This window comes from Aspergillus piperis, assembly GCF_003184755.1.
Source record: "Aspergillus piperis CBS 112811 unplaced genomic scaffold BO85scaffold_12, whole genome shotgun sequence".
NCBI classification, from domain to species: Eukaryota; Fungi; Ascomycota; class Eurotiomycetes; order Eurotiales; family Aspergillaceae; genus Aspergillus; species Aspergillus piperis.
The window spans coordinates 264,087-286,575 of record NW_020291602.1 but is presented as its reverse complement, the minus strand read 5'-3'; the positions used below and the strand labels follow the sequence as shown (position 1 = coordinate 286,575).

Here is a 22,489-nt window from a genome sequence, read left to right as displayed (position 1 = left end):
GTTTGGTAGTAGTAGAGGGGAACTAGAAAGTAAGCACTAGGAGAGTAAGCACTAGGGAGGGCTAAAGTGACGGGAAGGATTGATTAAGTGGGGAATACTATTATTGCACAGGACGCATCGTACCATCATGTTAGTCTTTGTATTTTGCTCTGAATATCTATTTATCTATCTAGTATATACGTAGTCCTCATGAATCAAATAACGGCCCCATTGCAGGAATCCCTCGGCTCCGAAGCTGAGAAACCAGGGTATGGGTCAAGCTCCGATTGCTAATGACACAGACCATTTCAGCCTCGAAGCCGCGATAGGCCAAGCAATGGTCGACGACCCACGGGAGCAGGTCCACACGCCGACCTTGCTTGGAAGTGTCTAGTATCATGGCCTCCGGGTCCAACCGATGCACTAAGTCCAACACCCGCGATCCGTACGTTCGCTGCGGCGACCTAGTCTGCCACACCAGACGAATGGCAGGGCGACGACACGCTTCTCCTCCTTCCGCTAGAAATGCGAGGCAGGGGCCGATCCCGGAGCCTGTTGCCACGATCACTACGCGCCTGAAGAGTCGCATCACTCGGGTGAATCCGTACGGCTGTTCACCCCGGGTCCATAGTTCTGTCGGGGGCTCGTTGATTCGCGCTCCCGTCCAGTCTCCCGCCCTGGATACCAGGACCGAACAGTAGTAGCTGCCCTTGGCTGCGCTTGTCTTTGCGGTTGCCGCCTCCTCGTCGTCAATATCTATGCAGCGTGGCTCATCCGGGAACGTGGCGAAGCTATGCCAATCCTGCAGTGGGTGCGTAGCGAGTGAGATGGTTTTCCCGAACCGTGCGTCAGCTCCAGACAGGTGGAGACGGATGGCATGGGTGGAGAGCCGCTCTGCCTGTACGCGGATGCGTCGCAGGCGTGTCCAGGGCTGAATGATGGCGATGACGGTGGTCAGGACGCACCAGAAGGCGGGTAGACGGACGAGGCTGGCCGCGGGGGATACTGAAATAGTAGCAGTACTAGGAGTGAGAGAGGAGTCTCCCACCACGAGCACCAGAAGACTCAGGAACAGCGCGACGACTAGCCAGGTGAGGAAGCGATGGGCGAACTCGAAGGAATTATGATAGCGGAGTCGGACCGTGGGATAGGCCACTGCGATGATAACAGCTAGCAGAACGAGGACAAGATAGGCAAGGATCAACGTAATCAGAGTGTGATTGGAGAGATGATGATGATGGGAGTTCCCCCGGACCCTGGTTATGGCCAGCCGGGTCAGCATGACAACTGCCCCGACATACCAGATCAGCGCAGCCACGCCGCAACCGCTATGCACGCCGCCGTAATGGTAAATGTTGGCTGCCACACGACGAAGACGTAGGGGTAGGCGGAGTGATAAGGAGCACACTATCTGAAACATCCCATTTACCACGATCGCCTGACGAGCCAAGGCGCTTGCTAAGAAGTTCGCTGCCGCAGCATCCACGAACCGAATCGCAGACCAATCTCTGAGAATGAAGTAGATCAAAGCAGCCACATTTCCGAGGAAGACAAGGGAAAAGATGTATCGGTAGATACTGGGCCAGAGGAAGAGACGGGTGTCAATGCTCTGACGTGAGGGTGTCTCTTCTTTTTCCACCGGGAGCACAGAGACGTTAATGGGAAAGCTGATGTTCGTTGGCCCCTTTTCTGATTGATTGGGTAATTGAATCGCCGGAGGAGGAGGTGGTACTGGAGTGGATACATGCCCTGAGTCCATGCTGTCGTTCTTTATCAAAGTCTGTATCGTTTCTCATGAGGAGGTATGGGATATCAATTAGTTACGAGAGATGAATTGCTCAGCTATATACTCCACTACGAGGCTGATATGTCCTTGAGTGCTCTATTACATCCTTCTTGTAACTGCTGTTTTTGCAGTGCGAGCGAAGAGGAAGGAAGTGTTTGGTGTGGGGGCCAAACAAGTCCCAGGACGAAGTTGTAGAGACGAAAAATTAGTGTGTTAATTTTTATTTATTTATTTATTTATTTTTTTTTTTTTGGTTTGCATTAATACTGACTGGTATTACAGAGTAGCGATATATCTACGCGATCGATCGATCTCACTGTCTGTTTGGCACCTGCTAGGTAGGAGACCCACTTGGCTGTCAGACCGAAGCCTACCAGACTAGCCTGAGAAGTCCTAGAGTAGTCAGTCTATTTGAGGTCCCCGCTTACTGCCCCCCGCTTGCAAATTTCCGGCCTTGCCGAGTTCAAGGCTCATCCGAACATGATGGGGGAGTGAACTAACGGGTTTACAAGCATGTGCCAAAGGTGAGGTTGTATTGGCTAGACTAGCTACACACAGACACACACACAGTCATGGATGGCGTACGCACAAAAGAGAATTCACAGAATCTTGTCGAGGATTTCGCGTAGTTCATTTGCCACGAGCTCCGGGTTGTCTCGCTGGACAAAATGGCCGGCCCCTGGTGCCTGCAGAGGACCCTTACTGCGAGCAGGCTCAGTAAGCTTAGCCAATCCTTCGTTGAACCGATGCCAGTAAGGATTCATATAGACTTCAGTCAGTCTTGGCGGGGCGCCACCCATATGTTCAAATTCGGTTTTGAACGCCTCAAACTCATGGCCAACCACCGTTACCCAGGGACCGCCATCCGGTCCCTGCAACTTGGGTCCATCGCTATCGGGCAAAAGTTGCGCCAGATTCTTCCGGCTGAGCCCCTCGCGACTGCCATTACTGGGGTGGAATACCCGTTGCATGTACGCGCGAGCAGCACGGATCGCATCCACCGTCACCCCATCTGGCAGACTGGTTGGGTCGAAGCCAGGTGCATCAGGGTCCGGGTAGATAGAGACAAAGTCGGAGTTTGCCAGCACACTGTCCAGGAAGAGGAGGCCTGCTACTGTGCCGGGATATTCTTGAGCATAGAGCCGCACCAGCGCGCCACCAATAGAGTTGGAGACTAGCACGAGGGACAGACTGCCCGGATTCAGGTTGGAGATACCCATTTTCTCGGACGCGATTTGAGTAATGAGTTGATGAAGGTCCCGGACCACAGTCAATGTATCATGGCCGTGCATGGGATCCTCGGTGTTGTCGTCGGGATCCCGGTCTGTGGTCTGCCCCTGACCATAGCGGTCATAGGTCAACATGGCGGGCAGTCCAGCAGCGGGAGGCTGTGTCTGCAGACGTGTAATGGCCCCCTCCCAGGAGGTCTGTGGCAGGCCAAGGCCATTGACAAACACAATCAGCACAGGCTTGGCAGTGCCCACAGCTGGATGGAAGCTATAGCATAGTTGGGCGGAAGGTTTGGTAGACAGTGACAAGAACTGGTAGGGAGACATTTTGGAGAGAACCAAGATGGCTAGAGATACTGGGTAGTAGAGATGGAAAAAGAGAAGGATACTAGTAGTAGAGCAGTAGTGGCCACTCTGCGTGGGCTTGCAGTGGGATATATAACGTGGGAACACCCGTCAAGAGACAATCAACGCAGAAGCAAGAAGGCAGAAACGTAAAACCGTAAGAAAATGTAAGCGTACCTTGACTTACCGCGCTAGTACCAGCCCATACGCTGACGCCCGATGCTTATGCTGCACGAAGCCTCAGCCTCGTCTGTCTGTGCGCACGGCAAGGTCCAGAGTCTCCACTCAGTCATCCTGCTTGCTATCTTCTGCAGGACGACTAGCAGTAGCGTGTGGGGGCTGAAAGTCATGAGATGGCCCGGTTGAACTCCTCCATAGGAGTGGTTCACCTCCTATGGGGAGGTATGTAGCTTGGACCTGGATGTCAAGGATCAAAAGGCTTGCCTAATCCACCCTGTCTTGAAGCCTCGTATCTCGTTTCCTTCACGCAGCTTAGTCTAGAATTATACCTTGATATTGTTCATCATGACTCCCCCTGATGTGGACATTGGCTACAAGCTGCTGGTGGGTACTACCGTCACCTTTGTAAGTGCTTGTGTGGTGGTGGTGCTCCGTGCAGTGGCACGGATTCTCTATGCAAGTTTGGGTTGGGACGATTACATGATGCTATTTGCGGTGGTGAGTGACTCGAGCTTCTCTACAACACCTGTTCACAATTCAATATTAATAAAAAGAAAATAGGCTCAAGCATTAGTCGCCACGATATGTGATTTTCTTGCTGTTAATCATGGACTTGGACGTCACATGGTCTACTTGACCAAGAAGCAGATACCTCCCTTGATGTTCTGGGACTATCTCGGGCAGGTGTTCTGTGTAAACGCGTTGACTTTTGCGAAAATATCCATCTGTCTCTCTTATCTACGTATTTTGAGAGGCTCACATCAACGCACTCTGCGCGTTCTTTGTATAGTCACGGCTGTCTTGGTATTTGCTGTCAACACAGTCGTTATCATATCCTTCTATGCCCGCTGCAACCCCACACATAAGTCTTGGGACCCATACCTGCCAGGCACCTGCTGGCCGGCAGCCACCGAGACAGGCTTGGTGATCTTGCAAGGATGTGAGTGAGCTCTTCAGCCTGCTATGAATCAATAATTGACGTTGGGCAGCATTCTCGGCGCTGACGGACTACTTCCTGTCGGCCGTTCCCATCTTCCTCTTTAAGGACCTACAGATCAGTCGGAAGAACAAAATCGTTCTTTGTGGACTCATGAGCTTGGGTGCAGTGTATGCTATCCGTGATTGACTCCTCAATGCTTGGAAACATCGTCACTAACATCATTTTGGTTCTACAGCACAGGTATCTTTGCGACAATTCGTACGGTCGAGTCCGGAGAAAGTTTGACAGGGTCATCAGCTTCGGACTCAACATACACTACCGTCATGGGTCTGACCTGGGCTGGAATGGAGCGCAACATCGCCATGATGATAGCTAGCGTCCCTCCGTTGCGCCCATTGGCAGAGCCTGTCGTCCGGCTTACCAGTAACACCTTCTCTAACCTGATATCTTCCCGTCGTACCCAGAACAGCTATGAACTGGGCTCGCAAGCAATAATACAAAGCCCTGGTCTCGGGACACCCTCGAAGCATTATGCTTCTGCTAAGCAGGCGGCACTTGCCAAGGATGACCGCAGTACGAGCCTCGAACATATCCTCCCACCTCAGGTCAACACTACCTCGGTTGTTTAATAGCTAAATTTTACCTGAAAGTGGATTATAGAAATTCTAGCATAAGCACTATCTAAGTCATTGTAGTCTGGACTCGCTTTAGGCCGATTCACCCCGTCAGATATGGGGAAAAAAAATCGCGCAAGCTACATGTGTAATTAGTCTGATAGCTATCATTACGTAGGTCTCGGAATGAAGCGTAAGATGCAGTCAGATTGGCCCCACAAGTGGAACAATACATGCTGCGTTATTCTTTTGTAATACGTGATGCGAGGCCTGCCAGCCTCGAGCAAGACATCACTGCCACGGGCGAGTTTGATCACAATCATGCATACATGCAACCCTCGGCTACGAGCTGTCAGCGCAGGACAAACCATGGCTGAAGCTAAAATTGGCCCCCACACGGAAGGACTATCAAGTTAGGGTAATACTTCCTGTCACTGTATCTTGTCGGAGAAGCTAATCCTATTCAGCCTCGCCTCCTCTTCCCATAGCGGAAGACGAGCTTTTTCATCCTGCCTCGAGTAATCGTCTCGTCCCATCAGAGTCCAGCCTCTGCCGATCTAACCGGTGCAGCTCTGGGCACAGACGGGGTTGATACCGAGTCAGCCGGACTGGGAATAGTATTTTCGCAAAGAGAAATGGTATAAATACGCTGCCCATATCTTCCTATACTTCTCTCATTCAATGTAATAGTGCAATAGACAAGATCCCTTTCTTTCCTTCAATTATCCAACATCCGTTTCAATCTCAGTCCCAATGGATGCCCTTCCTCCTACTCTTCAGGCTCCAGTTGACTGTGGTCGACGGCTGCTGCCTGCTGTGCTAGATGAAGTTGCCATCACTGATCCTCAGCGAGTCTTTGTCTCCGTTCCACGCAATCCAGAGAACGTGTCGGCTGGCTTTCAAGATATCACTTATGCCACCTTTGCCCAGGCCGTCAACAAGTGTGCCTGGTGGCTACGGGACCGAGTGGGCATGCCCACCGATCCTCAAACCATTCTCTACATTGGTCCTCTGGACATCAGATACATTCTCATCATCATAGCCGCCGCTAAGGCTGGTCACACAGTAAGTGCACGGCAGCCCCTCCAATGTTACGGCTCACGGCTCATTCCCAACTCCTAGGCATTCTTCAGCTCTCACCGTAATAGTCTGGATGCCCATCTGTCCCTGGTAGAACGCAGTGGCTGCTCGGTTGCTCTGCGGCCAAAGCAGGCGCCGGCCGTCCTCGATCAAATCCTGAAGGCTCGATCCATGAAGGAGGTGGATATGCCTGAGCTGGATTTCTGGTTCTCAGACCTGGACCAGGTCAATCCTCTTCCTTTCACCCTAACCTGGGAAGAGGCTCGCTACAAAACCTTCTGCATCCTACACACCTCCGGCTCGACCGGTATCCCCAAGCCCGTCTTCGTTCCCTATGGTAGCCTGGCCAGCAATGACGCCCATCAGCTCATTCCCTCTCTTGGAGGGAAGCCCACCCTGATGAACTACCTGAAAGGGAAACGGTTCTTCCTAGCCCTGCCAGTGTTCCATGCCGCTTGCTTGACATTCGTTCTAGCATTCAACATCTTCTCCGGCGTGACTGTTGTCCTCCCGCCCCCTGGACCACTTACCTCCGACGTTGCCAACAAAGTCATCACTTCCGCCAATCTCGACGGTGCGCTACTGGCACCATCACTGATCGTAGACCTTTACAACAACCCCATCCATCGCCAAAACCTCATCAAGCACCTCAACCTCCTCTCCTATGTCGGCGGCTCCCTCCCCAAAGCCGTCGGAGACGCCCTCTCAACCCAAGTCAAATGCATGTCCATCATGGGCACATGCGAGACCCTACTCTTCCCGCTCGAGATGAACGACGACCCAGCAGACTGGGAATACGTAACCGTGAGCCCCTTCTTTGGGCACGAATTCCAATCCAACCGTGACAGTCTATCGGAGCTAGTCCTCCGCCGCCAACCCAACCACGAGCTCTTCCAAGGTGCTTTCTACACCTTCCCAGACAAGCAAGAGTACCGCTTCGGAGACCTTTTCGCGCAACACCCACATCGCCCGGAGTCCTGGGTATTCCGGGCGCGGACAGACGATATCATCGCTTTCACCACTGCTGAAAAGCTGAATCCCATCACAATGGAGAGCGTGATTGTAGCCAGTCCCAAGGTCAAGTCCGCCGTTATCGGCGGTCAAGGCCAATTCCAGGCCTCGGTGTTGATTGAGCCATATGACTATCCAGCCTCACCCGCGGAAGAGGAACAATACATCCAAGAGATCTGGCCGTATATCACCAAGGCGAATCGCGGATGTCCCGCTCACGGCCGCATCATGAAAGGCTTCGTCATGCTCACTTCCCCGGATAAGCCGCTTCCGCGCGCCGGTAAGGATACCGTTCAGCGTCACGCGGTTTTCAAGCTCTACGCTGCGGAATGGCAGGCTCTGTATGATAGGATGCGTCCTCATGTCGCTGCCCCTGTCGCTACTTCTTCTACTACTACTTCGTCATCTCCCTCACTCTCACCCTCTACCCCTCCTCTCCGTCCCGACTCCCCCACCACCACAAATAAATCAGCATCAGCCCTAACCACCGAAATCGAAGAAGTCCTCCACCAACTCCTCCCTAAAGCCGTCGAGACAGCCGTCGAAAAAGCCATGCAGGGGGTTCTCACTCGTCTTCTGACAGGTCTCACTACTGGTTCTGCTACTACTGCGCCTGCTCTATCCCCTCCTACATCCCCCTCCTCCTCCTCCGCCTCCTCTCCTAACACAAACTCCCATATCCATATCCCCAAACACGACCTTAAAACCTTCATCCACGCCCACCTCGCAGAAACATTAGATCAGCAGCAAGCCTGGACCGACGACTCGGATCTATTCCAGTTTGGTCTCGATTCGCTCAAGGTCATCGAGCTGATTGCGGAGGTGAATAGGTTTCGGAAACAGCGGGATCCGAATGCTGCCCCGGTGGATCAGAAGCTTATTTATGCGAATCCGTCGGTGAATCAGATGGTTGGGGTTATGAGTGGGTAGATCTTTCTTTTTATCCTATAGTTGATGTCTGCGTTATGGTCATGCTGGTTTTGTAAATTGTTATGTATATCTCTGTTGGAATCTCTATCAAAGTACATATGTTTAACTTGGGTTTGAGAGTTTTTGCTGCTTTGGCTGTGAGGTGAAATCAACATTTATATTCCCAAGAGCTGCTCTCAAAGCCAACTGAATATTGCCTTAGCTACACCGTTTGCGCTGTAATTCTCGTTTAGAATGATTTTTCATAGTTGCACAGTGATTGGTTGGTCATTACCAGTAAAGTTCTGCCGAACTTAAAGGCAGTGATACGGAAAGGGTTATTAGATTTCGCACTTATTCCCGGGGATCCAGTCGCAAGATTATAAAATATAGCTAATAAGACTCCTAGAGATCAGTGAGTAGTAGAAAACATCAGCTTCAGAAGATAAAAGCCGGGTATCTGAGTGTGACTTATCAGGGTTCAGGCAGGGAGGGTGAGAGCGTTCAGGTGAAGGAGTATGATGCACCGTTCGCTTTGTTCGAAAGCGTTAGATGCTCAGTCTAGTGAGATAAAAGGGATCAAACGTGTGTCTGTATTCTCTAGTATTCTCTAGGAAGAAGAAGATGAGCTAAATACATGCAATCATCAGAAAGGATGTAGTGTGGTCTGCTTCTTCATCCCCGAAGGGGAAGGTGCCCGTTGCAGATGAACAATCGCCGTAGGTGAACAGGATGAAGAGAAAAGCAGTACGGCCATTAAATCTAGTATAAATAAGGAGGAAAAAAAGACAAAAACATACAACAGAAGGGATTCGCTGGTGGTCACCCACCCAACTACTAACCTCCCGGCGTGTGGCTTAAGTACGGCTGAGCGGACGGGAAGCCCTGTTTTCCACACCCTGTGGTCGTATGTACTTATCCTGTAGTTGGGAAGGATTATATTGTTACGAGTGGTTACCATTGAGGATAGAAGAGGTGAGAGTTGCGTGGTGCATATCCCATAATGTGCAGGGCTGCACTGCAGCTTTAGGCTTGGATCGGAATATGGTGAAGCTAGTATGGCAATAAAAGGTATATCTTCCTTTAAAGGTGCTCTATACAATTTGCTTGGTTATTAGAAATGCCTTTAGGAATGAAGTAAGAATCTACTACTACTTCTACAATGTGTGCTATGCTTTTGGTCCAGAGCGTACAGCCAATGGTTTTGATATTATAAATGCACGACTGTGTGACGGCAGGATGAAAGAAGATTAGCAATTATCTGAAGTGTACAGAGCGCACCACAGCTCTTCAAACTTTCTTTCAGTTAAGAGAAAGGAAGGCAAGCCCCTTACTGACTGCAGGAAGCGCCAGAGGGAACATTCTCGCAATCGCTGCTGGTGTCACCGCCGGTGATGTCAATGCCCGACATGGTCCAGTCAGAGCAGCTGCCGTCACCGCAAAGGATGTAGATCTCGACAGCATCAGAGTCAACCGAGCCAGTGATGTCCTCAAGGGTAACATCGGAGATGGTAACACCGTTGGAGGGGGTACCGGTAGGGTCACCGTTCTCGTAGTCCTGCTCGATGACGATACCGTAGTCGGAGATGCCGGAGAGCTGGATGTTGGAGTAGGTGATGTCCTCGACGGTACCGGTAGCGTCGTAGACAGTCTTGATGCGAACACCGTTCTCGGAGTCAGAGACAGTCGAGTCGATGAAGGTGACGTTCTTGACGGTGTTGTCGTCGCGGCCACCAACGGAGCCGATGGACAGACCGTGACCGCCGGAGCAGGTACCGCCGGAGAAGTAGATGTTCTCGCCGGAGTTGATGGCGACGCAGTCGTCCTGGTTCTTGACGGTGGCACCGGTGATGGTGATGTAGGTACTCTCGCTGATGTCGAAACCGTCGGTGTTGTGGCCGCCCTCGGAATCACCGTCGCTGTTGTCGATGGTGACGTCCTCGATCACGAGGTTGTCCGACTCGACGGAGATGGCCTGGACAGGGGTGTTCTTGATGTAGAGACCAGAGATCTTGGAGTCGTCGAGGTCGTGGGCGTAGAAGAACTTGGGCTTGGTCTTGCCGCCGTTAGTTCCCTCACCATCCCACCACTTAGCACCGTTGCCGTCGAGGACGGCGTCGGAGGACTGGGTAACGGTGATGTCGTTACCGGAGATACGGAGGAGGGGTCCGTCCCACTCCTCGTACTCCCAGGTGGTGGTTCCCTCAAAGGTGACCTGGAATCGCTGTTAGAACGGTGCTGACGCTACGGCCGGGAGAGGCTTACGGTGGTGCCATCGTTGAGGTCCTTCAGGTTAAGGGTCTCACCGGCAGGGACGGTGATGTCCTTGAGGACGATGTCGGAGCAGGAGGTCTTGCTCTCGGAGGCGGTGGCAGCATCAGTGAAGGTGCAGGTGGACCGCTTGTTGAAGTCGGTGGCGCGGGAAGGCGCAGGAGCAGCCAGAGCGGCACCGGCCAGGGTCGCGAGGCAGAACAAAGGCTTAGCAGAAGGCATGGTTGCGAGTTGGATGGTTATCTGATCAACAGAGTAAATGAAAGACTGGGCAGTTCTGATCTACAGAACAGAGACAAGTGAAAACGAGAGAAGGAATGAATGATTGGCTTGCGCTGAAGAACAAAGGAAGCTGCAAATCCGGCGATGAGCTGGGTCTTATATACCCTGGAAGCAAGCCTCCTTCATTGCGACTTATCCAATATCGATGCATGCATTAGACCTAGCTGGGTCAGGCAAAACTTCGGTAACACGCCGTGAGAGAAGCTCTCATAACGGGAAGGATCGGTCTAATGCTGCCTGCATGGGTTGTGAATGGGTAGCACCCGGGAGCCATCAATCTCTAACGACCCATCAAGGCTAGAAGGGCACTAAATAAATGGGTTGACGCGGCATTTCTTAATCGAACTTGGCTTTAAACGTGGGCCCGAGCCTATCGCGGAGCGTCCCGATAACATCGCACACAGCAAATCTGATTATGCTTCAGCCACCCGTCTCAGAGACATCAAGCCCCTTTTCGGCAGTTGATGTTCTTACAGTTGTTGATCTTCGAATTTACTCGCGGGTGATTTTCATCTCCTTCCCTTGTATGACAGAAACACATGCCTTAACCTATGATCAACTCTGTTGCACGTACGAACCAGGGGCCCATGGTCCGCGATCCGATTGTGCCGATGAGATGAGGTCCACTCCACCCAAAGGAGTTAACGAGGCCGAGTCACACCGTTCGGGATCTTCGCACCATAGGAAGCGCACACGGAGGATTGAAACACCACCAATCTCAGTGCCCCTTTCTGGCGTCAAGAATACGGAGAACGGCGGAGACTAGTCCCAGAATTCTTCAAATTTTCCAAACGAAGTTCATATTAGCAGCGTGCATAGCGATGTTGAACTGCTGATCAATTCCCATTACGTTGGTATGGGGCATGCCATTCCCCACCCGGCGTCGCCAGTCGGCATCATCAGGGGTTTTGGGCAATTAAGTCAAGCTCATCTCGGCAAATCCAGAGGCAGGAGGAATGCAGGTGTCCAGGTTGCAGGGTCCGGCGTTACAGAGCCAACCGGGGAGTGTATTAGCGCCCACATTGAGAGCGGCATGACGAAGGCAATGGCCATACAACTGAGGAACGGAGAAACGGAGCACAAGCTTTCCCTTTCTTCTAGGGAAGGGATGCCTGAAAGCTTGGGTCTATATTAGTTAGTAGTCTCAGCTAAGCCCACATCAAAGAACAAGCTTGGTCCATATGCCCCTTTCAGGTCTGGATTAAGCCTAGACCTTGGCCGAAGCAATATTGGGATGCCATTCGTATGTACGGCCTCGTAACGAGCACTGCTCTCAAGCAAGGCATGCAGGTCCTATAGTGCTTCAGGATTATAGCAGGTACCACTGTTAATCTGCATCAGAGATGGATTCGTTTGGTAAATCGCAAGTATTCCAGAGTGGCCGGTTGTCATAGCCTCCAATTAGAAAGCAGCTTGCAGTAATTGCTCAAACGGCATCCCGAGTCATTGGAATATTTGCTATCGTCTAATCGCCCCATTGCTGTAGGGCTTCCGGCATCCGCGTAAAATTCGGAACCCTTCAGCAGGAAAGGGCCCTTTCTGCCCCGTAGGATGGAATGGCGCAATCCGGCACAACGTATATCCATCGTCATGCCTGGTGGGTTCGGGATAGAGACCAGTCCCTTTGCTAAGTGGATCAGAGAGGAGTCGAAGTGAAGTAGCGGAGCCAGGACGTTGTTGACACGCCCTGGTTAAATCCGCAGGGCTCCTATAGGCTCCTGGACGAGCTATAGAGTACTTGTATGCACGCTTGTCTATATGATGAAGCTTGTCGCAAATATGAGGGACATAGCAGCTGCCCCTTTGCGTTCAGTGGGTCTTAGGGAGGCATTCAAGGGACATCACAAAGTTACCTTCTTTCAGGCTCAATTGTGGTACAGATGGATTTGATATTGGGTTTCTGCGTATTGTTTTTGTTGGTCGTCTTTCGGTCGTCTGTGATGTCAGAATAAGAAATGGCAGTAGTCCATCTGCTGCTGCAGTGGTCATGTGACGGACAGAGATCATCGTGCTTTTTGTCTCTTTTGCATACTTCCTTCTACCTTGTTATAACTCTTTCTCTTCCTCTGTTTTCTTTCTCCACTATGGCCGGTGAAGAAAGGTTTTGCGCTACCGATGTGAGCCGAAATTTTTTAAACACCTGTTGAGAGTCTCTCGGAAACCGCTTCAATTTGAGACGGTGCGGTAATCCCAATGCCACATCGTTGAGTTACAGAGATACTGTCTCTATGTACAGAATGAACTGGCCAGCTCAGCGGCTGCAACAACCCTCATAGTTGTGATGTCCAAGCCGCCATATCTCTTGAAGAACCCATAAATTAATGTCTTTCTGACTCAACGGTTCTCTCTTTATAGCTCCTCATACCCTCTGCCAAGATGGTTATACAACATAGTGCACAGTGTCTGTAATGGTTGTTTTTTACTTCTCAAGCAATCAAAGGCAGTCAACTAAAGTAGCCCATTTCTATGCATAGAAGAACCAACCACCACCGCCCCAGCATCCACCCACCCACCCAACACATTGCATCACAACCTAAACCTTCCCAACCTTCTCCTCAATATCTCCCTTCAGCCCTTCCTCAAGCTTCACCTCCTTCTGCAGTGTCGCCGTATCAGCATCCTGTGCCCCCGCAACAGCCGTCTCAAAGCGACGGCCACGCTTCTCGGGTCCAAACGCAGTAGTAACGGCAATGCCCGTCGCAATTATAGCCGTAGCGACGCCCATGACGGGTCCGTACGCCGGAGCAGGCTTCCCCGATGAAGAAGTCACGAAGGTCTTTTCAGCAATTGCGTTGACGATCTGTGCGGAGGGAGAGGAAATCATGTTTCCGACTTGGTAAGTTATTCCTATAACGGTTCAAAATGTGTTAGCAACTCCAATTAGGATAGTGGAATAAGTCTGCCGCTATCGATAGGAAAGTGATAGAGACAGCGAAACAAACCAGGAAATGAAGACCGGAAAGCAGGAGGCGACAGCTCGTTGAGATGGATCGGGATCACGCCCCACGCGCCCTGAATGAAGAATTGGATAAAGAAGCCCGTCACGCTGAGGGCGCGCTCGCCTTCAGGTAGGATCCAGGCCGGGATCAAAATGCCGGATATGATGGCAGAGACGATGATCGCGCGACGGCGACCGAAGAACTGTGAGAGATAGCCGATGATGGTGCCACCGACGCAGGCGCCAGTTTTCATGAGGATAGAGGCACGGGAGGCCGCGGCATTGTTCAGGTCTTTTTGTGTGAGCATGAATGTTGTGTAGGAGTCTTGGGAGGTGTGTGAGTAGTAGTTGAACTGTTAGAGGAATGGGGTGAGGTGTTAGCTTTGTTGGTTTAGGCATTGGGGCTAGAGACATACCCAGGTCATGAGGATGACGCAGTAGACACACATCTTCCATTCTTGGGCAAGCATTTGTTTGGTTTCGCGCCAGAAGGCCCCAGGGTCGGAGGAAACTCTGCCTGCTTTCTTGGCTTCGATAAATTGCTTCGATTCGGGGAAAAAGATGCGGATGACGCCGACGCCGAGGGAAATGCCGGCTGGGATGTGGTTAGAGTCACTCATGAAGTTAGGTTTTATCGATATCTAACTAACCTGCAATCCAGAAGACCGTCTTCCAGCTATCTGTCGCGCCGCCCACGCCGAGATTGGCACATGCTGCTAAGACGTATCCGAGGGAGTATCCTTGCTGAAGAATGCCGGACATGAGACCGCGAGCGCTGACACTAGAGGTTGTTAGTGAGGTGAGTAGGGTATGTTCTCAGTGTATCACACTTACGGGCAATGTTCCAAAGCCATGGCGATTGCGTTACCATACACACCTCCCATGAACAAACCGAAGAGGCTGCGAACTGCCAGGAATTGCTGGAAAGTGTGGCTGTAGATAGTGGCGATCTGGAGCACGCCGAGAACAATCATATTGAGGACCATTGGCCATTTGCGTCCAAACTTATCACCGGCAAGACCGAAGAATGCAGCTCCCACGCTTCTCAAGAGCAAAGTGAGAGTAATGGCTGTGGTCACATCTGTTTTGGAGCGACCATAGTACTTGGAGAGCTTCACAGTCTGGATTGACAAAGCGTGGAAGTCAAAGGCATCCGCAGTCCATGCAATGAGACCAACGATGAAAAACAGCCAATCCCGGGCACTCAGCTGTAGCATCATACTGATGGGGTTCTGAAGACGATCTGGGGCTTGCCATTCTGTGTGTGTCTCACCATGCTCGTTGGTCACCACAACTCGCTGCTTCCATTTGAACAGATCCCCCCACGCCTGTTTGGCAGTAGCCAGGATACCATCGGCAGGAGGTTCTGCTGGTTCATTTGCAGTGCTCATTTTTGCTCGCTTTGGGCTTTATACTGCTCTGAATTCTTGTAAGGAAAAGGGAAGATGCATACGCTGATGCATGCGCTCCTCAATGCATCTACCCCCCTCTCTTTATAACTCTGCTGCATTCACTGTCACCGTGTCAAGTGAATTCCCACCCAGCACCCCACATCATGCGGTGGGATCAATCTCCGCATATTCTCCAGATTTTCGTCCGTTCTTCCCCGCGAGCAATCTTGGGATTGGGCGGGCCAAGGTTGCGCCAAGCAGTTGGGCGGCATGCTCTCGTCCATGCGCCAGCAAATGTGCCAGCCACGCGACATGGGATCCGCTCAACATCACTAGTAGTTCCGACCCTATCGTGAGATGTTGGGAGTGAAGGAAAAGGTTTATGCCAAGGCCAACAGAGAGGGGTTTGTCCTACTGCCATAAACAGTGGCGGTGATGGCGGTCCTGTGACACGAGTGCAGGCAAGGGTCTGCTCGGTGAAGATGGCCATGCGGGCTGGGCAAGCGATTGTTTAGAGCTGTTCCTCTATCTGGAGCAGACATGGCTACTGGAAGTACTGGAAATGTTTTTCGCCTTTCGTGAGGATACTAGATGAGGCAGCTTCAATGGCTAGAGCAGACGCGTTGCTGGCCGGATATCTAATGCGGACCTGTGTCACAGTGAGTCAATTTCATTCTTTTGCCACGAAAATACTACAGCGCCAATTTCTAGTAATCTAACCTATCGGCAACAGCGACACCCTTGGCAAACCTTCAAGTGCACGAGCAGGGAGGCGCGACTCATCCGCTGTGGGGGTTATATGCTGGGACATATATCCCTCCGTCCGCTATCCAGACAGACACAATATATCGTTTTCTTTTGGTCCACCTGTTAGCGCTTTGACATTGTACAACCCAAAGATCCGTTTTGGCGAATCATTTGCGCATGAAGGTTGCGAAAGGAGAGAGAAGCTAGAAGGCGTACGGGACAACTCGGGAGGGCAGAACAAAGAAAGAGAGAAGATCACCTTTTCCTTTGCAAGTTGGACTTGATTGATATCATCATTCTTGCTCTTGTTGTTCATATGTTGCCATCTTCGGAAATAGTGTATGTCTCTGGGGAAAAGACCACTAGAATGGCCTTCCTTCTTTCCATACTCAGCTTCCGTTATAGATTGACTTTTGGCTGTTAACTTCTCATAGATCATAACAGTCGATCTTTTTCTTCCATTGTCCTTTGACCTAACATCAATATCATCCTCAGCCTACACTTCTTTTTATTGAATTTTCTGAAGAATTCAGCATGCAGTCTTTACCGAAATATGGTGTTTATTGCCATAGTAGCAATGGCTCTGATCATTGCCGCCTCACTTTACTCCACGGTGATGATTGAAAGCGATCTGGCAGCCAGTGTGGTTCTGGGACTGGCGAGAGAGCCTAAAGAGGGACCCTAAAAGCCCTCTCGATGGGTATTCTCCTTTGAAAAGAGAACCTCTTCGAGCAGAGATTAGCCTCACCTTCCTGCGCAGGCTGATCTGGGGTTCTCCTCTCGCCGGGGCCCTCCCAGCGATGGCGACCATGTCGCTTTTGGTGTTGCATGAACAGCAGATAAGCCCCGGCTGCACTGGCAATTGTCTGCCAACAACATAGTTTTCTATGCCCTAGGCTGCTGGCGGTGACCGCCAAGGTCAGGGAGAGTCCAGCTGTTATCCTTACTCACCAACTTTTTCTGGGTGTCGTTTGATTACTGCGTGCGTCTTCATCAGACATGCCCATGCTGCACATCACTGGATTGTGTAGAGTTTTGAGCCCGAAACTCACGGTCGGGGAAATTCTCATGAGAATTTGTAAGTCAATTGATGAACGTCTCAGGTACGGTCTAGGATATTCTATCGAACATATATGATGAATCCGATTATTTGTCAAGCTGATGCCGGCAAAACAGTCAGAATCCTGTTCCTGAGTCCTGCAAGGGTTGAAGCCAGCCCTAGTAGTAATAAACGCGTTAGAGTTGATCAAACTATGGACCGTGCGTCAGTGGCTGGAGGGGGAGAGAGTGTCAAGTTGAGCAAATCAAGGAGGTCAGTATGAGCGATTATTGTCGTCCACAACTTGGGTTTTTGCCATCTGCAGTGCAACTCCTCTTGCTGTCTCGGAAATGGGCACTGCCCCAACCAAACATGTTTCTTCCCGATTAATTGGCAATAAATGGTGGGTCATCAACCCGTATATATCTTCTTTGTGTTCCCAGTGACGATACTGACATATTCACCGGGCGATCAGTCAAGCCAGCCCAACTCACTCTTGTGATGCAGCTCATTGAGGCATTTGTCGGCTTCCAATAGCCATTCTCCTTTCAACACGCAAGGAGCCGATCTCGGACTATTTATTTCAATCAACAATCGAGACTCTGCCGACCAGACCATTTTCAGTTGTTCTCCTTCTCAGCCGTTTTACCTCAAGAGCTACCCCGACCGACTGAGGCATCTCACGCATGCCCCCACGCGAGTCCGTGGTCGACAATCCCAAGTCACCCCTACGCCGCTGTCACCACTACATCTACATCATCTCCTGGGCTCTACTATCGTCGCTTATTCTCTACTGCGCCGGAGGAATATCCTACGTCGATGCCTTGCTTCTCGCCTCCGGCGCAGCTACACAAACCGGCCTCAACACGGTAGATCTCAATCGCCTCCATGTGGTTCGACAGGTCACCTTGTTGGTGGTGTCAATGGTCACCAATGTCATCTTTGTCCACTCGCTGCTCGTGGTGATCCGTCTGTATTGGTTCCGGAAACGTTTCAAGAGAGCCATCAATGAGGCAAAGATGATGTGCCGCGCACAGCGGAATACCCTGAACCAAAGGCTTGCCGATGTGGAGAATGGGCCTTCTCGATCATTCTCGCGCGAAAGGCCAGCGGAGGACACGCCTTTACTTTCAACAGTCACCGAGGAGAGCTTGACTGTCTCGCCGAGCGAGTCTCCAGGGGGCAGGAGGTATGGCGCAACCGGCTCCATGAGCCCGCACATCACCTTTTGTGAGACGGACGCCGAGCACGAGGTAAAACAACGTCGACGGACATACTCTGGTACCTGGTCGCGTCGCTCCTTTCCTGAGATCGATAGTCCACAGCGGCGGCGATCATTCTCCGAGATGCAGAATGACATGCCGCCGCTGCCCTCGTTGATGTGGCAGTCGTCGATTGCCAGCTATTCCGATTGGAATGAAGCGCAAAAGGAGGAGCTTGGAGGTATCGAGTATCGAGCCTTGAAGACGTTGTTTATCATCCTTGTTTGCTATTATGTGGTCATTCACCTGCTGGGAGCCTTGCTCTTTCTGGTGTGGATCCTACCTAATAAGCACTATGGTCAGATCCTTGCAGACAATGGCCTCAGCCGGCCTTGGTGGGCTATTTTCACCGCTGGCTCGGCCTTCAATGACCTGGGATTCACGCTGACCCCAAACTCAATGGGGTCGTTTAATACTGCGGTGTTCCCGCTACTGGTGATGACCTTTCTCATCGTGCTGGGCAATACCGGTTTCCCATGCATGCTCCGCTTCATCATATGGATACTATCGCAGTTCACCACATATGGCAGCCCCCTCGACGATGAGCTCCAATTTCTTCTGGATCATCCGCGACGGTGCTTCACATTGCTCTTTCCCAGCACTGAGACCTGGCGACTGGCCGCAGTCCTCCTGCTCATCAATGCTATAGATCTGATCATCTTCTACACCCTCCAAGAGGTGAGTTGACCCAGAAGAACAAACCCTCACCTGAACCAGTTTACTCATGACTTCATCAGTTCCCTCATCCCAGCCCCATATCAGCCGGCCTCCGCCTCGTGAACGGGCTATTCCAAATCGCCTCTACCCGTACCGCCGGCTTCACCATTGCCTCATTAGGTACCCTCCACCCAGCCGTGCAAGTTTCCTTCGTAGGGATGATGTACATCTCCGCATTCCCCATCGCGATCGCCATGCGTAAAACCAACGTCTATGAAGAACGCAGCCTCGGCATCTACAACGAAGAGTACGACGAGCATGACAAGCCGCACCAATCCGACTCCCTAGGCGCTCATATCCAACGTCAGCTGGGATTCGATTTGTGGTTTGTCATGCTAGGATTCTTCTTCGTTGCCGTCGCCGAGGGGAAACGTCTGCAGGAAAATCGAACGGACATTGCCTTCTCGCTCTTCCCGATCCTGTTTGAGATTGTGTCTGCATACGGTACTGTCGGATTATCCATGGGATACCCTGGTACGGAGACGAGCCTGTGTCGGGAATTCAATGGCTTGTCCAAGGTGATTGTCATTGCGATGCAGGTGCGTGGGCGCCATCGTGGTCTACCACATGCGCTCGACCATGCGATACTGTTGCCATGTGATTTAGTGGAGCCCGACGAGCAGGGACGGAGGCCAGAGTGGTGGTGGAAACGTTGGATCAGGAAGAAGAGCTCCGACCTGGGGAACTTGTTTACGCATGATTGACAATTATTCAGCATGTATGAGCATAACTGCCTCCTGGCATATATCCATGTCCATCATAGTTCAAGTATGAAATGCAGGAATGCATTGCATGTCATAACATAAGCCTTCCCTGCATAATCTCTATCGATCGGAGTGACAATATCTCCACAATACAATAACACTAACAGTCTAACACTACTAATATTGCTATGTCCCTCGGCAGCACCGGGGATCTAATCCCCAACTCCGCTAGGTGGCAAGAGCCCACCTTAATAGCGAAACCCATACATGTGAGGCATTAAATGTGCTGTGCATTACCACTGCTTGTTCAAGCATAATACATTAAACCATTCACAATTTATTATGCATGCATGCATCCATCCATCCAAGTAATTACTTCTTATGTAACTCAAGACCCTTAATCACATCGCCACCTACCCACCCACCCGCCTACCCACTACGTTCTGACTGTCACGCGCAAGTAAGCCCCTTAAACATCGCCAACAACATCAAATTGAGATGCATAGTGTGTACGTACTACTATCGACGATAATCGCACAATATGCCCCCCTATCTACGGAGTAGGTGTCTAGCCCACCACGCGAAAACCGGAACCCAAAGGATAGAAAGAAAGAATGAATGAATGAATATGACTCATCCAGTATCAAGCCTCAATCATCACTTCATCACGAGGTATGTAGCTAATCACTCAATCAGCAAGTAAAATCCATACCAAAATCTTTCAAAGCCCACCCTCGGCCCGAGAGATCAAGTCCCAGTACTCTGTAAAAAGTCATCTCTACTAATCATAAATTCCCAGATCCTGGGAATAAAACCCAAAATGAGAAGGAAAAATAAAACCGGCAGAAAAAAAAATAGGAAAGAATTAGGTAAAAATCCCGACCCGACTACAAGGCTGAAGGCTGAAGGCTGAAGAAAAAAGAAAAAGATTTAATTTTAATTCCGAGTATCCGAGTGATTCATTCTTCACATGAGGTTTTCTCATTTCTGATTGATTAGTGGATATTAGGGGTGGTTTTGAACCATGGGTCAGATCACGGGGTTGGTGGTTTTGGTTTGCCGGTTCCGGCATATCCTTTGCCTTGTTGCTGCGTGTCGGTCGGAGGTTGGGAGTGCGAATCGCCGATATCCCGTTCTTCTGACACCCTTCGGGTAAGTGGGTTGGTTGGTTGTGCTGGGGAGATAGGGATTAGGAAATTACGGGATGGAGTTGGGTTATGTCCGATATACTTCAGTTAATATTATTCCAGTTATGGGGGTAAGTAGGTGAGTAGGTTTGCAGTGGTGTGTATTACCATGGGAGTAGAGAAGGTAGTGAGTGATTATTAATGCTTCTGTCAGTTTTGTCAGAAGTTAAGGTTGTGGTTAATATAGTTTCAAATCAAGATAGTGTTTCGAAAATGGGGACCCCGTAGGGATACGAGGACCACTGCTGCTGCTGTTGTTTGGGGATGGTTAGGTGATGGATGATAAATCTGGGGGAGAATTAGGTGAAGTGGTCGGGATATGAGGTCAACACTTTCTGCTTCGTAAGGTTTGTTGGATTTGCAGGGATCTGATGTCGTGACGTCAATCAGGATCAATCCAGACCTGGCTCTCTCTTTCTTCTATTGTGTGTTAATCATCATCGAGAGATAGTATCTGAGCGTGAATAGGAAAATGATATGTGTTTGTTCTAGAATCAACAGTCGTGGCGGATCAGACCGCCTGCATTATCATGATGATGGTGGTGGTGATGATGATGATGGAGATGTCAGTGTGGCCAATATGAATGTCAAGATCATTGTTTGCAAGGCCAAGTTGATACGAGCGAGTCAAGCAATGATGTGGACTCCTGTCATTGGACTCCCCGTCTGCACAGTCCTTTGCTGGAGCGAGGGTGTGGCAGTAAACAAAGTTCCGGTGTTGCTGTACAGGTAGGGACCAAGTATGGGAGCTGGCAGCCTGAAGCCATGACAGCGGTAGCGCCCTCCCGGTCGCCCCGAGGCAGTGGTTGCGGATGTGAAGAAAACGAGTCCAGAGAGGTGGTTGATGTGGTTAACATTCATTGTCCTTCCTGGATTGAGTAAGCTTGACTGATTAACTTAACCTTCACGAGCAAGCCTCGAGCAGTTAACTAGTTCAACTGCAGACAGGCTGAATCAGGCACTTGGTAGGAGATCTCCGTCAGGTCCCATCCCTCGTATATCTGTTTTGGGGGAGAGCTGGATGCCATGTCAGATTCTCTCTTTCTCTCTCCTCCCTTTTTTGCCCCACCGGCTGGATCCAGACATGGTTTTGAGGGAACACAGCGACATTCCTTGACACGCTGGGCGTTTTCATCGTGGACTGGTTGCTGAAACTGGATGGATCCAGACATTCGTTCTGTACGAGGGAATTGCGATCGTCTCATCTAAATCTGTTCATTACTATTATTTGGTTATTGAGGGAAGAGATTATTGTTCTCAGCTGTGTTCTCTTTTAAGGAAACAGACTCGATCATCAACTGATAGTATCACATGACCCACTAGCCACGATAGTTGCTGACTAGTCTGCTGCTCCCCACAAAGTCCCCATCGAGGCTGTGTAGATACTACTAGATAGATGTAAGGTTTCAGATAGACGACAGATTGACTGATAGCAAACCAAAACCAGCACGTTGATTATCTTCATGATAATCCAGCCCCCTCAACACGATTACGTACGATTTCCGCCCCCATACTTTCCCAACTAGCTGGACAACTCCGCGAAACACAGCCATCTCTAATACGTACTCAGCCAGCCAGGGGGTGATCATCAAGTACTACGGAGGCGGAGGCAGGCAGGCAAGCAGGGCGTCGCCAAGAGCAGGACACGTTTGTCGCTAGCGGTCAACCCTCACAGATGGAAATCAACACAAATAGCCCAACTCGGTAAGTTAGCTACCCAATTTTTGCGGTGATGCCCTTGATCCTCCCTACGCGATCAGGGATACTTGGCCAAGCCTGGCTTGGACGTGCGGCTCTCCGCACAGGCAGACAAAGCGCACACGCCTATCATATTGTGATGGGCAGGCAGACTTCCCCGGACTTCGACTAGTCGGCTTA

General features: G+C 50.8%; 8 protein-coding genes across 8 annotated transcripts; 4 read left to right on the top strand and 4 right to left on the bottom strand.

Annotated features, from left to right (window-relative positions):
- Positions 1–88: 88 nt before the first annotated feature.
- On the bottom strand, positions 89–1,738 carry BO85DRAFT_497167 (integral membrane protein TmpA; the record flags this gene model as incomplete). The annotated part of the gene is made up of 1 exon (XM_025663985.1): positions 89–1,738. The coding sequence occupies one exon, from the start codon at positions 1,736–1,738 to the stop codon at positions 188–190; it is 1,551 nt and encodes a 516-aa protein (XP_025514339.1). The 3' UTR covers positions 89–187.
- Positions 1,739–2,269: 531 nt separating this feature from the next.
- BO85DRAFT_450430 (alpha/beta hydrolase) lies at positions 2,270–3,441 on the bottom strand. The gene has a single exon (XM_025660374.1). The coding sequence runs from the start codon at positions 3,319–3,321 to the stop codon at positions 2,365–2,367; it is 957 nt and encodes a 318-aa protein (XP_025514338.1). The 5' UTR covers positions 3,322–3,441; the 3' UTR covers positions 2,270–2,364.
- A 423-nt stretch (positions 3,442–3,864) lies between these two features.
- On the top strand, positions 3,865–5,088 carry BO85DRAFT_478784 (uncharacterized protein; the record flags this gene model as incomplete). Its single annotated transcript, XM_025662912.1, has 4 exons — positions 3,865–4,017; positions 4,081–4,459; positions 4,509–4,626; positions 4,695–5,088. The coding sequence occupies 4 exons, from the start codon at positions 3,865–3,867 to the stop codon at positions 5,086–5,088; spliced, it is 1,044 nt and encodes a 347-aa protein (XP_025514337.1).
- A 738-nt stretch (positions 5,089–5,826) lies between these two features.
- BO85DRAFT_423261 (thioester reductase domain-containing protein) lies at positions 5,827–8,198 on the top strand (the record flags this gene model as incomplete). Its single annotated transcript, XM_025658008.1, has 2 exons — positions 5,827–6,138; positions 6,196–8,198. 2 exons carry the CDS (start codon positions 5,827–5,829, stop codon positions 8,092–8,094), a joined length of 2,211 nt encoding a protein of 736 aa, XP_025514336.1. The 3' UTR covers positions 8,095–8,198.
- A 1,066-nt stretch (positions 8,199–9,264) lies between these two features.
- Positions 9,265–10,672, bottom strand: BO85DRAFT_399628 (glycoside hydrolase family 28 protein). Its single transcript, XM_025657106.1, has 2 exons — positions 10,339–10,672; positions 9,265–10,288 (listed from the first exon to the last, which is right to left on the bottom strand). The coding sequence occupies exons 1-2, from the start codon at positions 10,564–10,566 to the stop codon at positions 9,404–9,406; spliced, it is 1,113 nt and encodes a 370-aa protein (XP_025514335.1). The 5' UTR covers positions 10,567–10,672; the 3' UTR covers positions 9,265–9,403.
- Positions 10,673–13,132: 2,460 nt separating this feature from the next.
- On the bottom strand, positions 13,133–15,042 carry BO85DRAFT_49367 (carboxylic acid transport protein). The gene is made up of 5 exons (XM_025663839.1): positions 14,399–15,042; positions 14,215–14,345; positions 13,981–14,159; positions 13,569–13,917; positions 13,133–13,473 (listed from the first exon to the last, which is right to left on the bottom strand). The coding sequence occupies exons 1-5, from the start codon at positions 14,953–14,955 to the stop codon at positions 13,160–13,162; spliced, it is 1,530 nt and encodes a 509-aa protein (XP_025514334.1). The 5' UTR covers positions 14,956–15,042; the 3' UTR covers positions 13,133–13,159.
- A 2,151-nt stretch (positions 15,043–17,193) lies between these two features.
- Positions 17,194–19,606, top strand: BO85DRAFT_423253 (potassium transporter). Its single transcript, XM_025658007.1, has 2 exons — positions 17,194–18,681; positions 18,741–19,606. The coding sequence occupies exons 1-2, from the start codon at positions 17,428–17,430 to the stop codon at positions 19,422–19,424; spliced, it is 1,938 nt and encodes a 645-aa protein (XP_025514333.1). The 5' UTR covers positions 17,194–17,427; the 3' UTR covers positions 19,425–19,606.
- Positions 19,607–20,448: 842 nt separating this feature from the next.
- On the top strand, positions 20,449–21,344 carry BO85DRAFT_439527 (uncharacterized protein; the record flags this gene model as incomplete). The annotated part of the gene is made up of 5 exons (XM_025658718.1): positions 20,449–20,576; positions 20,675–20,682; positions 20,731–20,738; positions 20,915–20,958; positions 21,104–21,344. 5 exons carry the CDS (start codon positions 20,449–20,451, stop codon positions 21,342–21,344), a joined length of 429 nt encoding a protein of 142 aa, XP_025514332.1.
- Positions 21,345–22,489: the final 1,145 nt, after the last annotated feature.

What these genes read in the sequence shown, in the direction of transcription:
- BO85DRAFT_423253 (XM_025658007.1), top strand. Translation starts at nt 17,428, where the DNA reads ATGCCCCCACGCGAGTCCGTGGTCGACAATCCCAAGTCACCCCTACGC. An exon ending in TCTTCTACACCCTCCAAGAG is followed by an intron (nt 18,682 to 18,740) that starts GTGAGTTGACCC and finishes TGACTTCATCAG; the next exon opens with TTCCCTCATCCCAGCCCCAT.
- BO85DRAFT_399628 (XM_025657106.1), bottom strand. Translation starts at nt 10,566, where the DNA reads ATGCCTTCTGCTAAGCCTTTGTTCTGCCTCGCGACCCTGGCCGGTGCC. An exon ending in ACCTCAACGATGGCACCACC is followed by an intron (nt 10,289 to 10,338) that starts GTAAGCCTCTCC and finishes CAGCGATTCCAG; the next exon opens with GTCACCTTTGAGGGAACCAC.
- BO85DRAFT_450430 (XM_025660374.1), bottom strand. Translation starts at nt 3,321, where the DNA reads ATGTCTCCCTACCAGTTCTTGTCACTGTCTACCAAACCTTCCGCCCAA.
- BO85DRAFT_49367 (XM_025663839.1), bottom strand. Translation starts at nt 14,955, where the DNA reads ATGAGCACTGCAAATGAACCAGCAGAACCTCCTGCCGATGGTATCCTG. An exon ending in GCGTCATCCTCATGACCTGG is followed by an intron (nt 13,918 to 13,980) that starts GTATGTCTCTAG and finishes TTCCTCTAACAG; the next exon opens with TTCAACTACTACTCACACAC. An exon ending in TTTCCGGTCTTCATTTCCTG is followed by an intron (nt 13,474 to 13,568) that starts GTTTGTTTCGCT and finishes GAACCGTTATAG; the next exon opens with GAATAACTTACCAAGTCGGA.